Below are 17,803 nucleotides of genomic sequence, written 5' to 3' on the forward strand. Positions count from 1 at the left end.
AACTCTGATTTTATAATGAATATCTGTGTAAATAGTACTCTACCTGTCTTATTCTAAGTTTGTTATATTTAATAACTTTTTGTAATTTTTTTGGAAGTCTATTGTTACTGATAGTGATAATGATATACTGTAGAAAGTATTTATAGTTGAATTTCACATTGTGAACTTTCATTTGTTGATTTAAATCAAAATGTTAATCTGATAAAACATTTAAACATTACATATACATTATATGATACCAATTAATTTGAGTGCCATTATTATTTTTAAAAGTTTAGTATTCAATTCAGATCTGTCTTTTGTAATGGATTAATGAGTTATTTGAAGTAGCTAGAAAATAGGCTTATTATAACAGTGAAGTTGATAGGAGGTTTTTAGTATGTCTTGCTAACAAAGTAAATGCTAAAAGTACCTATTAACCTGCTATGTTACAGCTGAATTATCAGATTTTAAGTCTTAAATTTAAATGATGCGAGAATGATGAAATTATCAGTATCATATTAAAAATGAAAACGGGTATTTTCTATACATGTTGCAGAGAGAGACAGAGATACAGTTTTTGTATTATTTGTTTCTTCCTTCTTTCAAACACCCTCCACTTGTCTACCATTCTTTCATTTCTCAGCAGATTGTCTTCAAATGTTGTAGAATTATACCTTCATCCAATAAGCTTCCAGACACTTTTTTCTTTTTTTTTTAAATTAAGGTTTGTTTGTTTTTTTTGTCAAAGGTTTTATGGGGTCAGAAGTTAAGTAACTCGAAATGTATTTTCTGGGCTCATGTGCAGTGATATTAAAGGGCTGACTCTGAGATTTCAGTTTAAGTTAGAGAATGGGACAGTGTAAATGGTACAGTAGGTCCCTTATTGTCTCTAAGCATTCTTTTGTTCTATTTAGAGTAAAATTGATGCAAGTACACAAATATAAATTTTCGTATGCCCAACACGTGACATTTAAAAAAGTTGGATTTTTCCACTTTGAGTGTTTTTAGGGCCAGAAGTCCCAAAAATGTAATTTTGAAATTTTTGATTAATTACTTAGCCATATTTTGATCAATTTATGAAGAATTTTAGTACAAAGATGCATTTCATACATGTTCCAAATATATATAAAGATAGATAAATAGTCTGGAAAAATTTTCCTTTTTTATGATTTTCAGAGAGAAAGTGTAATTGGGTTTGTTTGTTTTTTAACTGTTTGTGTATGTATGTCAACCATTTTATATAAAATTTGGTACGAAGATACTTTTTTCAGATCGTAAGAAGTGATAAAGACTTTTTTTTATTTTTTTGGCAACAAAAATAACCATGTTTGGATTGCATGGTGGAGATATTATATTCCTGTACAAATGTTGTCATCTTCAATTGAAAAAGATACTTTGTGTGATCCAGTGATTGCCATGTCAAACTGTAGATTGTGGGTTTAAGGTTCAAACTAAAATATTGCTGAATATGCATCACACATTCCAATTTCCCCTACTGCTGGTCAGTAATTCTAAGTTAGGGTTCTCTGACCTAGTTGTTTAAGCTCATACATTTTAAATAATATTTAATTCAGGTTGAAAATAGCAAATAGCAAAATGTTTGAAGAGTTTATCTTCAGATATTTAGTCAAAATATTCTTGTGTTTATTTCTGTGTGCCATAATTGCCATAACCTTTTACAATAAAGTTCAAACATTTTAAAATACAATGTGCATAATCTTACAATATGTTATGGAACTGAGTTTTAATCAGTATAGCTTAGGTAATCATTTACTAGTTCTTTAGGCATATTTGCTGACCTATTTCTTGTAATTTGTTTGAGTAGAGGTAGCTTCCACAAATATTGTGAATAACATTGTTTTTATGTAATTTCATTTTGTACTTTTTTCTTTGCATATCTGCACTACGTATCCTGATGCAAGTACAGCTCTTCGACCATATTCTTTTTTTTTTTTTTTTTACAGTGTTTGTGTATTTTTTTCAGGGTGCTACATGCCCCCTCCTTATGTAGATGAGTATGGTGAAACAGATCAGGGACTGGTGCGTGGAAACCCTCTTCACTTGTGTAAAGATAAATATAAGGAACTGCATCGCCTGTGGCTTTCCCATGGAATACCAGAACAAGTGTCTCATACTTTAGAACAGTTGCCTGCTCTAACCACAACCAACTGGTTCCTTCTTTAGTTACAACTTAAAGTCTAAACCAGAACAGCCTTTATTCTTTTGTACACTATCAAGACAGAAAACATTTCTGTCACTTCTCTCAACAATATGACCTTACTACAAAATTTTCTGAGGTTTTTTGTTCTTGATAATATGAAAGACATATAATTAAACATGGATATTGAGAACAGTGAGAGGCAACAGCTTTTTTTTTACCAGAGACAAGCTGGTAATACCAGCAAATATTTATATAGAATTTACAGAATGACTGTAAAAATTCTTATTACTTTCTCTATAGGTATGGTAACATGTTTTACTGTTTTTACTTAACCTTTATAAGCATATATAACCAGTAAGTTTTTAAGAAAAATGTTTGACATTTATTGCTTATCTTGTAGACCATCCACTCAAAATAACCTCTTGAAGTTTGTAGTCCTACTGTTTTGTCTATTTGGTATTTCTTGATAGAACTGACCATCAATATATAGCGTAAACCAGATATGACGATGAAAACGTCGTGTGGATTGTTTTATCTTCTCTTATAGACTGTACTGTAGTTAAGTACCTGATTTCTTTACTTGAACCTTTTACAATTTATCAAACAATTTTAATGCAAATATCTTGTTTTTAAACTTCAGTCCATCAATATAGGTTTAGGTATATGAACATGATAGCTTGTCTTTTTAGTCATTAAAACGTAATAATTACAGGTGTACACTAAATTTTGCATCATTGTAAAAGTGACTGTCAGTATAGTTTCTACTTAACAGAATACTTTAGCCAACAAACTCTCATCATTTGTAACTACAATTATATCTTAAAATGTGCTTCTTAACAATATTTTAATCTCAACTTTAGGTACAGTTTCTGTATCCTGTAACATACTTCTGTAACGGTTTTGTTTTTCATTATTTGGAAGTGTAGTTTCTGTAACACGCACACACACACATACACACACATCTGCAAGCCCTTGGTCTTTTTTTCCACATAAGTGTATATGCACTTCCTATATACAATGACTTTTACAGGTCAGCAAGCTTTCACACTTGGTAGTGATGATAAATATGTTATACACACACTATACTTCATAACATTTCATTTTGTAAAGGAACAAGGTTAGATACCAGTTGTGTATGTACATTATTCTTTATACTTGCTTGCCTGTATTTCAGATTCAAGCTGCTACATACGTAATCTTAAGTATCTGTAGTAGAGAACCTATCTGCCTTACATGGCCTTTCATTATAAAGTTATAAAAACTTTACATGATATTGCCTTGAAAACTGACATCTTATTGTTATTTGAATCATGGTTACAAATGTTTATTTCCTCTCTGAATCTCCATAACAGTTCATACACCTGTATCATTCTGTGATGATAAGGTCTTTAACATTAAAAAGTAGAAAAGTTCCTTTACCACATTATTAAAGTAGAGTCAGAATGAAGTGCATTTGTGTTGTCCCCCCCCTCTTATTTAACTAAGTTTTCTGGGCATTTAAATCTGGATATGTAGTATGTGGTTTGCAGCATTTGTTTTATTTGTATGTATATGTGTGCCTAATGTTATTTTCTACAAAACATTATTTCATTGTTTATTTTTCAAAAAGCTAAGATAAGCCAGATAAATATTGGAGTCAAAAGAAAGCATATGTGCTAATATATTGAGTAAAACGTGCAAGTTAAATTTTTTTCAAATGGATTCATTTTGTTAAACGTTTTATCAACATGCTATTTCTTTTCACAGATCTGAAACTTCAAAGAAACTTGTATAACCTTTAGTTAATTTCAAGCAATTGAGTCAGGTTTTTAGTGTAAAGGTAAGAATATATTATTGTATGTGTTCAAAGTAGAATGGCTGTTGGAAGGTTTTACTGTTATTATGTAGGGTGGGAAAAGTTGCTATACATTTAGTGTTATATAGTTGGAACTAAATAAAATATTACAAAGATAATGGAAACCAACTTAGTAATTGTTTATTCTAAAGTAATAGTTAGAAATTAAACTATTCTCTAAAGAAAACTAACATGCAGTCTTTTGTTTCACCCTATATAACTGGAAAGTACTTCTATGTGTAAGGAAGAACTGACCATGGTGTTTTATATTAATCAAAATTCATGTGTTTTGAACAGCAAAACTGTATTCAAAGGTGTAAAAATTTCAAATAATGTCTCGTTTTATTGTAAGAAACTACTATTATTTAATTAATAAATTATATTCTTTTAAATTGTTTTATTGCATATGAAGTATTAAGAAAATAACTGTTGAATGAATGTTTTGACCAACCAGACATTTTTTTGTTTTCTGAATTTAGGTAATATAATCTGCTTTCTTTAAGATTTAGGTTTCTGGATTTCTAAAGATTTATTTTTCTTATTTGATAATGTATGTGTATGTCATACTTGGTTGTTGCCTTCCAGTGGCACAACAGTATGTCTGTAAAATTAACAGTGCTAAAAATCAGGTTCCAGTATCCATTGTGGGCAGAGTACAGATAACCCATTGTGTAACTTTGTGCTTACCTTTAAAGATGCAAATGTATCTGTTTGCAAAATACTGTGTAATTCCTATAAACACAGAAGTCTCACTATAAGCATTTTCGGAAGTTCAAAGGTCATCATTCTAGAAGTGTAGAATAACAAACTGTTAAAATATCTGTGTTATTAAATAAAGTTGTTTAGTATGTATGAATTTAGAGAAAATAAAAATATACCTTTTTATTTAAATTTTACTGAGAGCTGAATAAATTTATTTTGTAATCAGAGTTGTAAAGATTTGTAGAAAATAAATGGTGATACTAATATTTTTCACAGCAAAGCTAAAGAATTTTTGTTGGATGGTTTGCTGTAGTTAGTACACACTAGAGCTGAATAATGAAAACAGTAGATGTACTCGTGTTTTACTAATATCAAACTAATGTGTTACAGGTATTATTTCTCCAGTATAACTTATCATTCAGTTGTTTGGTGTTTACTAGTTAATGTATGTTTTTTTTTTATTTTAAAATAAGAATCTACTTGTAACTATGGCATTTTAAATATTACATTTGCATCACACTAAATGACAGAACTTATGTTGGTTAATACTAACCTAATACAGTGTAGATATCTGTAGTGTCTTCATTATCAAATCAGTAATGGGAATTTTCATCCTTGTTGTTATTTAGCAACATAGACATATTATACCTGAAATCTTGTTTGTTATAGATGAATATGAATAACAATGCATTATATTCAGGCTGCTAATAATAGGAAAAACAAAAAGAAATTTAAGTGGATAAGGACAATACTAAGTGACAGAAAATAAATTGACCTTAACTGAGATTAGACTGTGTAAAAACTGTAGTGGAGGTGGGGAAAATGTAGTTTTTGTTTGGTGTGTTTATATGTAGGTGTAACAAAATCTGTAGAATTAATATGTAGAAATGTTATTTAAAGTTACTTTGCATGGTATTTGAATAAAATATGTTGAAAATGTTTTGCACTTCTCTTTATAAGTTTTATGTGTGTTGCTCTTATATCAAAAATTTGCACTTATTCTATAAGAATAATTACAGAGCAGTTGTAGCTGAAATTGTGCATGTTAATGTGTGTTAAAGCTTGAAAAATGTATTCATGCTGTAAATAAAATGAAAAAAAGTCTTTCTCGTGTATTTCTTATCATAAACAGGTGAGTGTCAGTTACACATTAAATTTTTATACATTTCATACAAAAGTAAGTGTAAGTAGAATGAGATTGATCAACTGCAAATTATGATTTTTTGTTTATTAACACAACTGAATATGAACCATATAACTACTAGATTTTTAAACAAAAGAACAAAATGGAATTTTGTATTCAAAACTAAGGTAGAAATGAGAATCCTACTTTATATACTAAACCTTTTAGTATTAAGTAGCAAAATTCTATGAGACAAATAACTTTTACACTTCAGTATGCAAAATTTTTTGCTTTACCTAAGACTTAAGATAACTAATAGGTGATGGTTCAATGAGGTATTTTGACAGGCAGTGATTCTTTGAGTGAAGGCTTTGTTGCCTTGAAGGAAGGAGATGTAGGGCTCCTTTTTTGACATTACTGTTGACCTCTTGTATGATGTTTCTCTGCCTTAAAGGAGGGAATGAGAAAGGTCCTGAGCTCCTTTACTGACATAACTGTTCTTCCCTCAAGTGAAGTTTGGCTACCTTGAAGGAGTGAAGACGATAGGTTATAACCTCCTTTATTGATGTTACTATTGGTTTGTGGGCTGTATATTGTTGTATTGATTCATCATTTATTGTTTTCGCGAGCTAACTTATACAGTGCTTGGTTTCTCAGCAGCCTCATTCCCTCTGAATGTTGAAGATTTCCTTTGGGTACCATTTCCACCTCACTTATTGCAGAGTAAGTTGATATTCTTGTTTAGCTTTGCCTGGTACATAAATCTTTGTGATTGTATTATCATACAATTGATTTGCATTCTCTCATCTTTCTGGGGATCAGCTACTATAAATTTACATGTTACTATATGTGATTCAGCCGAAAATGTAATAGTGATGGTATCTGTGATATGTTGGTTTCAGCAATTAAGAGGAGACTATTTTATAATTTTCTCCATCCTCGTGCTGCTCGTGAGAAGCTTTAGTGCTTCAACACATTATGCTTGCCCTTTCAGCTCCCATCGATGTGGATTCCTGTACGTGGTAAGGTTCTGTACTTTCAGTTTACCTCCTCTGGGACCTAAACATCCATCTGCCTGTTTGCCGTGCATGGTGACCCATGAAGGGGAGGAGAGGATCCTGGTGGTTGAGGGGTCCAATTCCAACACACCACTTTGGCCTTGAATTCCTGTAGATGGGCGGTCTTGGGGTGCCGCCCAAGATCAGTTGGCTAGTCCATTTGGGCCAGGGTCAACTGAATGATGATATACATTATGAGATGCTACGCCACCTTTCTCCTGGCTGTCTTTAACTGGATATGGCAGAAGAATGTCTTTCCTGATGCTTGGCACCAAACTATTGTATTCCCTATTCTTAAACTTGGGAAGGATCCAAAGATTCCTTCAAATTACCGTCCCATTGCTTTGACGAGTTGGCTCAGTAAGACCTTAGAGAGGATGATTAATGCTCGTCTTAATCAAACAACCTTCTCTCACTTACTCAGTGTGGGTTCCAAAGATAATGCTCCACGATAGACCACTTAATTTGCCTTGAAACATCAGTTAGAGAATCCTTTTTGAAGCGACAACATCTTGTTTCTTTTTTTTTTATTTAGAGAAAGCTTATGATACAACATGGAGATATAGCATTTTGCGAGAACTTCACTCGTACGAATTATGTGGCAATTTGCCACTTTTCTATTAAGCATTTTTTAATGAACTGTCGATTCCATGTCCGTGTGGGCTCAACACCTTCCCGGTTTTTCCCACAGAAACTTGAAGTCCCTCAGGGCTGTGTTCTGAGCGTTACACTTTTCATTATAAAGATTAATGTCATCATTGAACAGCTACCCGTACAGTTGCAAATGGTTTTCAACTTTCTCTCTAAAACTGTTTGTGTGATTTCTGCCACCAACGGGGTATCCATCCAGTTCCAGAACTTCATATTGATGATGCTGTACTTCCTGTCGTCCCTGAGGCAAAGTTCTTAGGTATTATATTTGACTGTAAATTAAACTATTTCCCATATCAAGAAACTTTGTGTCAAATGTATAAGAGCACTAAACATCCTCCCTGTCCTCTCTTTTCCGTCTTGGGGAGCGGATCGATAATCCATGCTTAAAATTTATCGTGCTTTTATCTGATCCAAACTTGACTGTGGTTTATGGTTCTGCCAGAACCTCAATGCTGGATCCTATCCACCATCAGGGGCTTCAACTTTACACTGGGGCCTTTCGTATTTCTCTAGTCCAAAGTTTGTACGTGGAGTCCCAAGAACCTCCTCTTTATATTTGCCGTTTGCAACTGTCTCTTATGTATGCTTCCAAACTTTGCTCTTTACTACAGCATCCTACTTGGGGTTGTATTTTCCATCCTCAGCGAGTCACACTTTTCTATAATAGAAAATCTGCCATTGTTCCTTTTAAATTTCGTATTCGGGCACAATCAGAAAAATCGGATATATCTTTAAATAGCATAGCAGCATCAACAGTTCGGCCTCTTCCACCACGGCTAATTACTATCTCCAACTGAGTCATCTGAGGAAGGCCGGTACTCCCGATTGGAAATATCGCTCTTTATTTGCTAAGCATCTTTCAAAAAATCCATCCATTCCTATATATACGGATGGTTCAAAATCAGTTGACTCTGTAGGTTCTGCCATGGTTTGTTACAGTTTGGTTGTAGCACACAGAATCCCCTCTACAGTTTCTATGTTCACTGCTGAATTGTATGCCATTTCTCTTGCCCTGAATCATATTGAAACTATGCAATATACGAATTATACGATCTATACTGAGTTACTCAGCTGTCTATTGGCCCTGACATCATTCCATATTAATTACCATCCTATTCTTATCAATACCCAAAACAAACTGGCCCATCTCTCTCTATTTCTGTCCAGTTTTTTGGATACCAGGTCATGTTGGTATTCGTGGAAATAAGCTAGCTGACAGAGTGGCAAAGTCCATCTTCTCTGGCTCTATCACCACTGGCCCTGTTCCATACATGGACTATGGTCCAGTTATCAAAATTCAACTATACACTAGTTGGCAGTCGACCTAAAGTGAGCAACGAAATAATGAGCTTTTTCAAATCAAACTTTCTTTAGCTCTTTGGGCATTTTGTTCCTGTAAAGATCGAAGGGAGGAAGTTGTTTTAGCATCGCTACACGTTTGTCACAGTTTTTTAACTCACCACTTCGTTTTATCTGGTACTGATGCACCAATATGTGGTCTGTGTAGCACTCGGGTAACAATCGTACATATGTTATTATCATGCCGTCGTTACAACCAAGAACGACGATGCCATTTTAAACATATTTAAGGTAGGTTTGCCCTTGACATTAGCCAATGTCATAGGTGATACTGGCCGCTTCACTCATGTTTTTTACATTTTTAAGAGCCATTGGTCTTTTTAACTTAATTTAAGGTTTTTATTGGACTATACACTGTTTTAGCATTATTTCTTTTACACATTTTAATTTTATTTTGACCTGAATCCAGGACTGGGAAGGCCAACTTCGCGTGACTGACAGCAAGTTTGAACTTAATGCTTCGGTCTTCTGGCAGATCTTAATTTTACATATTTTACGTATTTTTACCTTCATTTCCATATACCAGTGTAGTATACTACTTCGTGTTTGGCACAGATAGCCTAGTAGCTTTGTGTCAGTAAACATGAAATATCTACCCTTTCAGCCGTGGGAGCATTATAATGTGATGGTCAGTCCCACTATTCATTGGTAAAAGAGTAGCCCAAGAGATGGAGGTGGGTGGTGTGATGACTAACTGCCTTCCCTCTGGTCTTAATTGCCAAATTAGGGACAGCTGGTGCAGATAACCCTCATGTACTTTTGCGCGAAATTAAAAATTAATCATCACATTATGTATAACGGTGTTACTCTGCGAGACACTGAATGACTCACGTCTCTCGCAATCTGTGGTTTAGGAGCATTATGTAGTTATGGTGACTGGTCTTTAAACAGATGCTGAGAGGCTTTTTCTATTTCACCCTCAGACCAAATTCAGCAATTTTGTCTAGGCTTATTACAACAAATCCCAGTGGCACAAAATGTTTATTCCACATGCTACTGTCAGAGGTCTTAGCGATAGTTGTATAACATCTTTTAACCCATAACTGTCTCATAAGGCACTTTTCATAGAATCCCTTCTTTTGGTTAGTTTCTGCAGGATTGTTATGGAGCTGGAATGTCCCATTGCTATGATTCTAGGGAACAATTTTGCTTGCACACGTTGTGTTTTATGATGGTGCTGAGGCTTGTGAGATGAAAAGGGTTTTGTGGTATGGATGAAATATATTCCTTAAAAATTGGTCTTAAACAGGTATTTTGTATCATTTTAATATTATCTAGAAGCTGATAACTCGTACTACATAGTGCATAATCCACTGTAGAGTGAAGGAGAACGGTAGAATACAAATAGGTGACAATCTTCAACTCTATTGCTGCAAGTTTCAGTGCACTGATGGTTTTGGCACTTTTGGTTATTATGATGTTCATGTGAATGGTAAACTGGAGTTGTCTTCAAAGTTACTGTTATGTACTTCATTTTTTTTTCAGATGTATGATAGTACCTAAATATGATGATAATTTATCCTTATCAACATCTGTTGTTCACTCTAACGTACATGGCAGTAGTTTTGACAGGTTTTTTTTACCACTCCTGTTTCAATGCACCATATGCTTTCTTACCCTTTTCAAGGATGTTTGAATCTTGCTTTCTTTCCAGCTTTACTGTAAGGATCCTTTACTACATGCAATGTGATCTAGTAGCTAGTGCTTTGTATTTGTAGTTCTGCAAGTTAGAGGGTTTCTTGCTTCATTCTCGAGTAAGATACTAATTGTTTTAGTCTATCCAGTTTCACAATGGACACCTATTGGCAGCGAGATGTGGACCTGGATTAGGATCCCATGTTTTGGAAAAACTCTCATTCTCATATGTTTATGACACTGAAACAAGACTTCAGTATCAGCTACTATGTGCCACTTCAGCATGGATTTTTTTTTCTAACTAGTCTCTACTGTACAATAGTACGTCATTAGCAAAGGTCAGCACATGGTATCTGGTTGGAATGTCAAGGCAGGTCAGACCCATGGTGTAGATGAAGAAGACTGGTGATCCTTATAGCAAACATTCGTATTGGGAGTAATAGTGTCTGATTGCTAGCTTCCATCCTTAGTGATGTAGTTTGTGGTACTGAGTGCAGCCATGACCCATTTTTCTGCAGATGTTGGCGTCTTTAATTGAGAAAAGATATTTTGTGCGACTTTGTGATTACCGTATCAGGCTGTGGATTGGTAATTCAAGGTTCAATCTCTAATATATTGCTGAATGTATTAGATATAATACGTTAAAATTATGAATATTCTGATTTTTTTTATCAGCAAGAATGGACAAGAACTTTATATTCTATTGTAGGTAACCAGAGAAAATAGAACCAGAATTTAACAATGCAAAAGACAAATATAAACTACAATTTAATACAAGAATTTTATGTAGGCGTGTAGTATTCTCTAATACACGGCTTTCTCGTAGAGTATACAAATGGATACTAACTGGAGGTTCCACGAATACCGTTTTATGGAATGTGTGTGTCTGCACTTCTGATCTTTTTGTTCGTCAGGAATGAAAGGCCGAATCGGAAAAAGCGCACTACCAAAGTAGTTTTTATTCACACCACAAAAATGCACAAGAATCAATCAAGGCAAGTATGTCTGTTGAAATGGCAAGATAAAGAAAGTGAAACTTCAGTGAACTGTATTACCAGTTTACTGTGTCCTACCCTGCAAGATAAAATACAACACTAAATAAATCTAAGCTCCAAAATTCAAGTATAAACAAAGTTGAATAACTAAAAGTTACAAACTGTGGAGCAGTTATTTTTGGACCGTAGACACACAAGGAATGTGGTAAAAACTTGTGTTTCCGCTACAACAACCTCATCCAAAGGTTTGAAATCAAAGTTATGCCATCGTTTAAACCATCCCCATAATAACAATGTGGCCATTGCAAATATTTAAAACATAACTAAATAAGAAATTTTAACTTGCAAATTACAATGCATATAACTTACGTTTTGTTCTTTGAAAGCAAAATTTTCATAGAAAGTTTGTGTCTGTGTGTGTATTCAAAACAGTGTGTAAGTTGACAAATTTTCTAGATTTTAGCAACCATACGGTTTTTTTTATTTGACCTAAGTACGATTCTGAAATTACTAATCGTAGTACGAAATAAAGCTTTAAAAAGAAATGCGTATTTGGGTAAAATTTGAAAGTTTTATACAGGTTTTAACTGGTGGCAGTGTTATTTGCACGTGTTTTGGATTTTCACGCAGCTTTATGTTTTAACTTTGGATAATAATCTAAATAATATGAATAGAAACTTAAAATTATTGTGAAATTAAACTATCGTTTAGAGCAGGGGTGTGCAACAGGCGGCCCGCGGCCACAACCCGGCCCGCCAAGCCATTTAGTGTGGCCCTAGTTGTTGTAATCTAACCATGTGGCCTGATCTGTAATCCAACGCAAATGGAATATTTTTAAAAGCATCGATCCTACGGGATTCCCAGGCTTCGACTCGACAAACTTCTAAAATTATCTTTGCCAGAGAGGAGCAGGCCGAATTCGATTGGTCGGCCTCCTTAGGGCATGAATAGGTGACGTGCACTAGCACTATTGTCTACGACTCAACGTCATGTCCTGAACCTCGCCTTCGCCCGCTGGCGACAATTTTCCCTAACCTCTGCTGTCCGTCATTCATTATTGGTGAAAATTTTATTACCTTTTACAGTTATTACAAGAGATTGAAGGTAAATTGATTATTATTTAGCATATTGTTGTGACTTTACTGAATTTATTAAAATTTTTGCTTTCAGATGCATCTGATTCTATGTACAGTGTGACCTCGTTATTCGCGGGGTTACGTTCTTTACCCTCCCGCGAATAGCGAAAACCGCGAATATTGGATGCAGTTTTAAAACGTATATGTATGCGATTATATACTATATGAAATGCTTCCCAAACACTAATGATACTTATACTCATTGATGCAGTAATAATGTAGCAATATTGCATACTGTTATGTATTTCACTAAATTGTACCGTGTGTTACCGGGCTGTGCTTTGCCGTTTGCGTTGTTGGGGAAGCTGAGGCAGTCAGCCAATAGCAGTCAATCTTGTTTGGTGAAGACGACAATTGATAAAACGGCTTGATTGAGTAAATACAACAGAAATCTCCTCGAAAAGCCCTTTCAGTCTCTGTGACCTACAAAACGCAGTTCGCGCATAACCCGCGAATATGCGGGGCCGCGAATGGCGAACCGCGAATAGGCGAGGTCACACTGTATTTTGCTATTCTCAATTAATTTAAGTACCGGAAGGCTATGATCAGGATGCCAATTTAGAAACATGTGTTTCTGTCCATAAGAGGTTCCATGTGTAAATAAATTCTATGTTTTTTCTACTTTGCTATTTTAGTGAGAATAATTTTTGTTTTGATTTCAGGGCTAGTAAAATGTCAGCAGTTAAGAAACGAAAAATTGATGATGAGGGAAGGTTATTCAACAGTGAATGGTGCACAAAATATCTTGTTGTCCCACATAATCAAGGTGTTGTCTGCCTCGTCTGTCAAACTACAATTGCAGTCATGAAAGAGTACAATATTAAGCGACATTACGCAACTAAGCACTCCTCCCAGTTTGATGAAATTGTTGGTCAGGCACGAAAGGACAAATTGAACATTTAAAACATCCATTGAAAAGCAACAAGGTGTTTTTACCACTTTCAAGAAAAATTCAGAACTGGTGACAAAACTGAGTTTTAAGCTTTGTGAATGTATGGCAGAAAAGGGATAGCCTTTCAGTGATGGAGAATTTATTAAAATTGTTTAACAATATTCACAGAATATGCATGTCCAGAGAAAAAATATTTGGTGGAGCAAACTAGCCTTTCCCGCTTTACTGTCTCACGCAGGACAAAAGATCTTTCAGAGGACATCAAAGAAACTTTGAAAGAGAGATTGAATTCGTGTGAAGCTTTCAGTCTGGCTTTGGATGAAAGCACTGATATCAATGACACATCCCAACTTGTCATTTTCATCAGAGCTGTTACTGCAGGCTTTGATGTTTTCGAAGAGTTTTAGATATGGCAAGCCTTTCCTCCACAACCACAGGACAGGATATTTGTGAACAAGTGCTTAAGGTTGTAGAAAAGTTTGAACTGAATCCTTATAAATTATGTGGTGTTACAATAGATGGTGCTCCTTCCATGACAGGTAGGACAAATGGATTCACCAAGAAATTTCTAACTGCAATTGGAGCACAAGACGTAGTTGTAAGCCATTGCATTATTCACCAAGAGAGCTTGTGCACCAAAGTTCTGGATTTTGCAGAAGTCATGAAAAATGTCGTCCAATGCGTAAATTATATTCGAACACGAGGATTAAATCATCGACAATTTAAAACTTTTTTAGATGAGCTGGACAGTGAGTATTCAGATGTTTTGTACTTCTCTGCTGTACGTTGGCTTAGTAGAGCTGCTACTTTGAAGAGATTCTGGAATCTGCGAGAGGAGATTAAGTTCTTCATGGAGAGCAAACGTCAGAATGTGGACTTCTTGAGCAATGAGAACTGGCTGAATGACTTAGCATTCCTCACAGACATTACACAGCATCTGTCTGATTTAAACTTAAAACTACAAGGGAAAAGTCAACTTGTGAATAAGTTGTTTGAGCATATTTGTGCTTTTGAGAAGAAATTGGAACTTTTCCAGGTTCAGTTGAGAAGAGCCATATTGACCCATTTTACATGTCTTGCAACCAGGAAACTGGAATTTCCTAATCTGGATTGCACCAAATATGGAACCAGTGTACAAAAGCTGCGTGATGAGTTTGCAAACAGATTTCCAGATTTCAGACAAACTGAAATTAGATTGAAATTGTTCGCTCAACCTTTTGATTTGGCAGTGGAAGACAGTCCTGATGATTGCCAAATGGAACTCATTGAACTGCAGGCTGACATGGACACTAAAAGAAAATTCTCTGAAAACAGTTTGCTAGACTTTTACAAACTCTGTGTACGTGAAAAGTTTCCCAATTTGTCCCGTCATGCACAAAGAATTGCCTCCCTTTTTGGTAGCACCTACTGCTGTGAGCAATTTTTCTCCAAAATGAAGCTCATCAAAACCAAATGTAGAAGTCAGCTGACTGATGAACATTTGACCAGTCAGTTAAGAGTGGCAACCACTTCTGTCAAAGCTGATATTGACAAGCTCTGCAAGGACTCTAAATTTCAAGTGTCGCACTAAAATGATCACTCATGCAAAAATATAAAATATTATTGCCTGCATTTTGAGAATTTTTTTTAATTTATTGTGCATGTACACGAATAAGCTTGTTTTTAAGTGGCCCCGCTTGATTGATGAAGTTGGTTATATGGCCCACCGACGAAAAATGTTGCACACCCCTGGTTTAGAGAATAAATAAACTTTTAGTCTTACAAATATTATATTACTGTTTGTTGTATGCCCATATATCTACTTCGCAGAGTGTAATGGATCTTCATAAAAATTTGTATGGAGGTTAATTAAACCCATGCAGGTTTTTTTTTTTACCACCACTTCGTCCACTTTTGGTGGATTTTCACCAAATCTGACATAAACGTTTGTTGTGTCCATGCGGAGATAATGCAAAATTATGGTTTCACATTTTGTGTTTTGCAGTTTGTGTGGTCGTTTTAGTGTTTATTACAATTACATATAAGGGAAGCAGTTTGTCATGTCTTAAGAATTTATATAACTTCCGTTGAGTGGACGAGCGAATCTAGCATGTATAACACTAAAATTCATTTTTGCTGTTTATGATAAAAGTTCGGCTATAAGCTACGAGCATTATGTAAATCAAAGTTCTTGTCATCAAAGCACGACCTGTTTTATTATCGGACAACCTATCTTTAGTACGTACAATAAGAATGCATTAGCAGATTCACTTGTTTATTTCTAGTTTTTTAGATCGTTTCTAATTCATATCTGATGTGGATAAACATTTGATGTCATCGCACGCACTGCTCGCGACCATGCTGATGATTCTTGCTGTGCTGGTAGGCGTACATTTTTGCTGTAATTTACAGTTTAGGTACCGTGCACTCTTGACTCCAAGTGGCACAGCGGTATATCTGCAGACATACAATGCTAGAGACCACGTTTCGATACCCGTGGTGGGAAGAGCACACATAGCCCATTGTGTATCTTTGTGCTTAATTAAAAACAAACAAACCCGTGCATTCTACATACATTATTTTAATACTTTGTTTTTCGCCGCACTTACGGTAATTAATTCACTAGTTAACTGCAGACTGAGACATTAAATGGGCCTAAATGAATAATTTTAGCACTGAGTCAGACAAATATGAGTTGTTAGGGGTTTAGGCCTTATACCCTATTGACATGTTTTTGAAAATTTGAAAATACAATTAATCATAGGTCTAAAGCAGTACCATTTAGTAAATTTATATTCTAGACTATATAGAAAATAAAGTAAAAATAAGTAAATCATAGGCTTAAATTTGGTACCACCGAGTGGATTTCTGAATTAGAATTTAGCTAGTAGTTTGTTGGCCTAGGCAATTTAAATTTTAAATGATTTTGATGTTGTCTTTAACCTCTTTGCTTCAATTAGAAGCAAAATAAAATCATAACAAAATAATGTACATTTAGATAAACTTTTCACTGACAAAATTAGTGTGAAACAATAATATGGGCTTTCCTAAAAACAAATTTGCTATCATAAATAATGAATAAATATTCATGGTATATTTGTGCCTCAATCCAATAATGTAAGTCCCATTATGTTGTTTTAAAGGCAGCGCCATATTTTGGCTGTAGGTCAACTAGTTAGGCTAAGTTAATAGACCTATTATTTTGAACTAATCGTTTTTCACCTCATCACAGAGCCTGAGATCATTATGCTATATGTCTGTGTAGTAGTAGTGTAATTCACGTGATGGTCCATTTCTTTGTTATCATTATCAAACCTCCCTTTTATAAAAATGATTTGGCTCTCAATTTGAAAGTAGATCAGAGCTACCAATAGCAATCACAAACCTGAAATGTGACTGTATTCCAAAACGACTAGATGTGAAAACATCCAACCCACTTGGTGTTTATTGAGCGTGAGGTACCTAGTTTTTCGTGTTATCGCCAAGTGTGCATGCTATGCAACGCCAGGATATATAATATTAATCTTGGGATATGGTTAAATGTATGTATTATCAAGTATGTTAAATATACATTATTGTTTTTATGCTCATCTAAATACTTAACTCTATAAGGATTGTAAATTCAGTGTACATTTTATACTGAGACAGATTGTGATCAAATTATAATAATTTGCCAGTAGGCGCAAGGTTTTCTTTTTATATTCAAACAGTTACTTAGGCCAGCAAGGCTTTAAACGCAGCCTAGCGCAGCAATTGGCGAATTTAAACTTGAGAAGGTTCAGTGTGAAATGGTTTAACCTAGCCAATCATGTCTTGTTCCACGAAAAAACCTTATCATACTAAAGCATCGTAATTCAAATGAAGTTTGAAATGATAAAGTAGCTTTGAAGAAATTCAGACTAATTGGACGAGCTAAAATGACTGACTAAAACTACACTTATATTGAAGTTACAAGGTCAAAACAACGTGTGTTTTTTTGTTCAAAACTGTTATGATTGTTTTCTTAAAGGTTTGGTTTATGTTGAATTTCGCGAAAAGCTACACGAGGGGTATCTTCGCTAGCCACCCCTAATTTATCAGTGGAAGGCAGCTATTCATCACCAGCCACTGCCATTTCTTGGGCTACTCATTTACCAACGAATAGTAGGATTGACCGTCACGTTATAACACCCCCACAGTTGAAAGTACTAGCATGTTTGGTGTGATGGGGATTCGAACCCGCGACCTTCGGATTACGAGTCAAGCGTCTTAACTTGTTCAGTGCCATAGACGAGATAACTCGTCCAAGCTGAT

General features: G+C 34.8%; 1 protein-coding gene across 7 annotated transcripts in view; it reads left to right on the plus strand.

Annotated features, from left to right (window-relative positions):
* The window catches only part of Ubr1 (Ubr1 ubiquitin ligase), a 40,484-nt gene extending 34,701 nt beyond the window's left edge, over positions 1-5,783 (plus strand). For 4 of the 7 annotated variants that reach the window (XM_076473132.1, XM_076473134.1, XM_076473133.1 and 1 more), the window contains one exon: positions 1,910-5,783. In XM_076473132.1, the coding sequence (XP_076329247.1) occupies positions 1,910-2,166 (257 nt within the window). In that variant the 3' untranslated portion in view covers positions 2,167-5,783. The remainder of the gene's footprint in view (positions 1-1,909) is intronic. The other 3 variants (XM_076473138.1, XM_076473136.1, XM_076473137.1) reach the window with 1 other exon arrangement.
* Positions 5,784-17,803: the final 12,020 nt, after the last annotated feature.

This window comes from Tachypleus tridentatus, chromosome 12 (genome assembly GCF_004210375.1).
Source record: "Tachypleus tridentatus isolate NWPU-2018 chromosome 12, ASM421037v1, whole genome shotgun sequence".
NCBI lineage: Eukaryota > Metazoa > Arthropoda > Merostomata > Xiphosura > Limulidae > Tachypleus > Tachypleus tridentatus.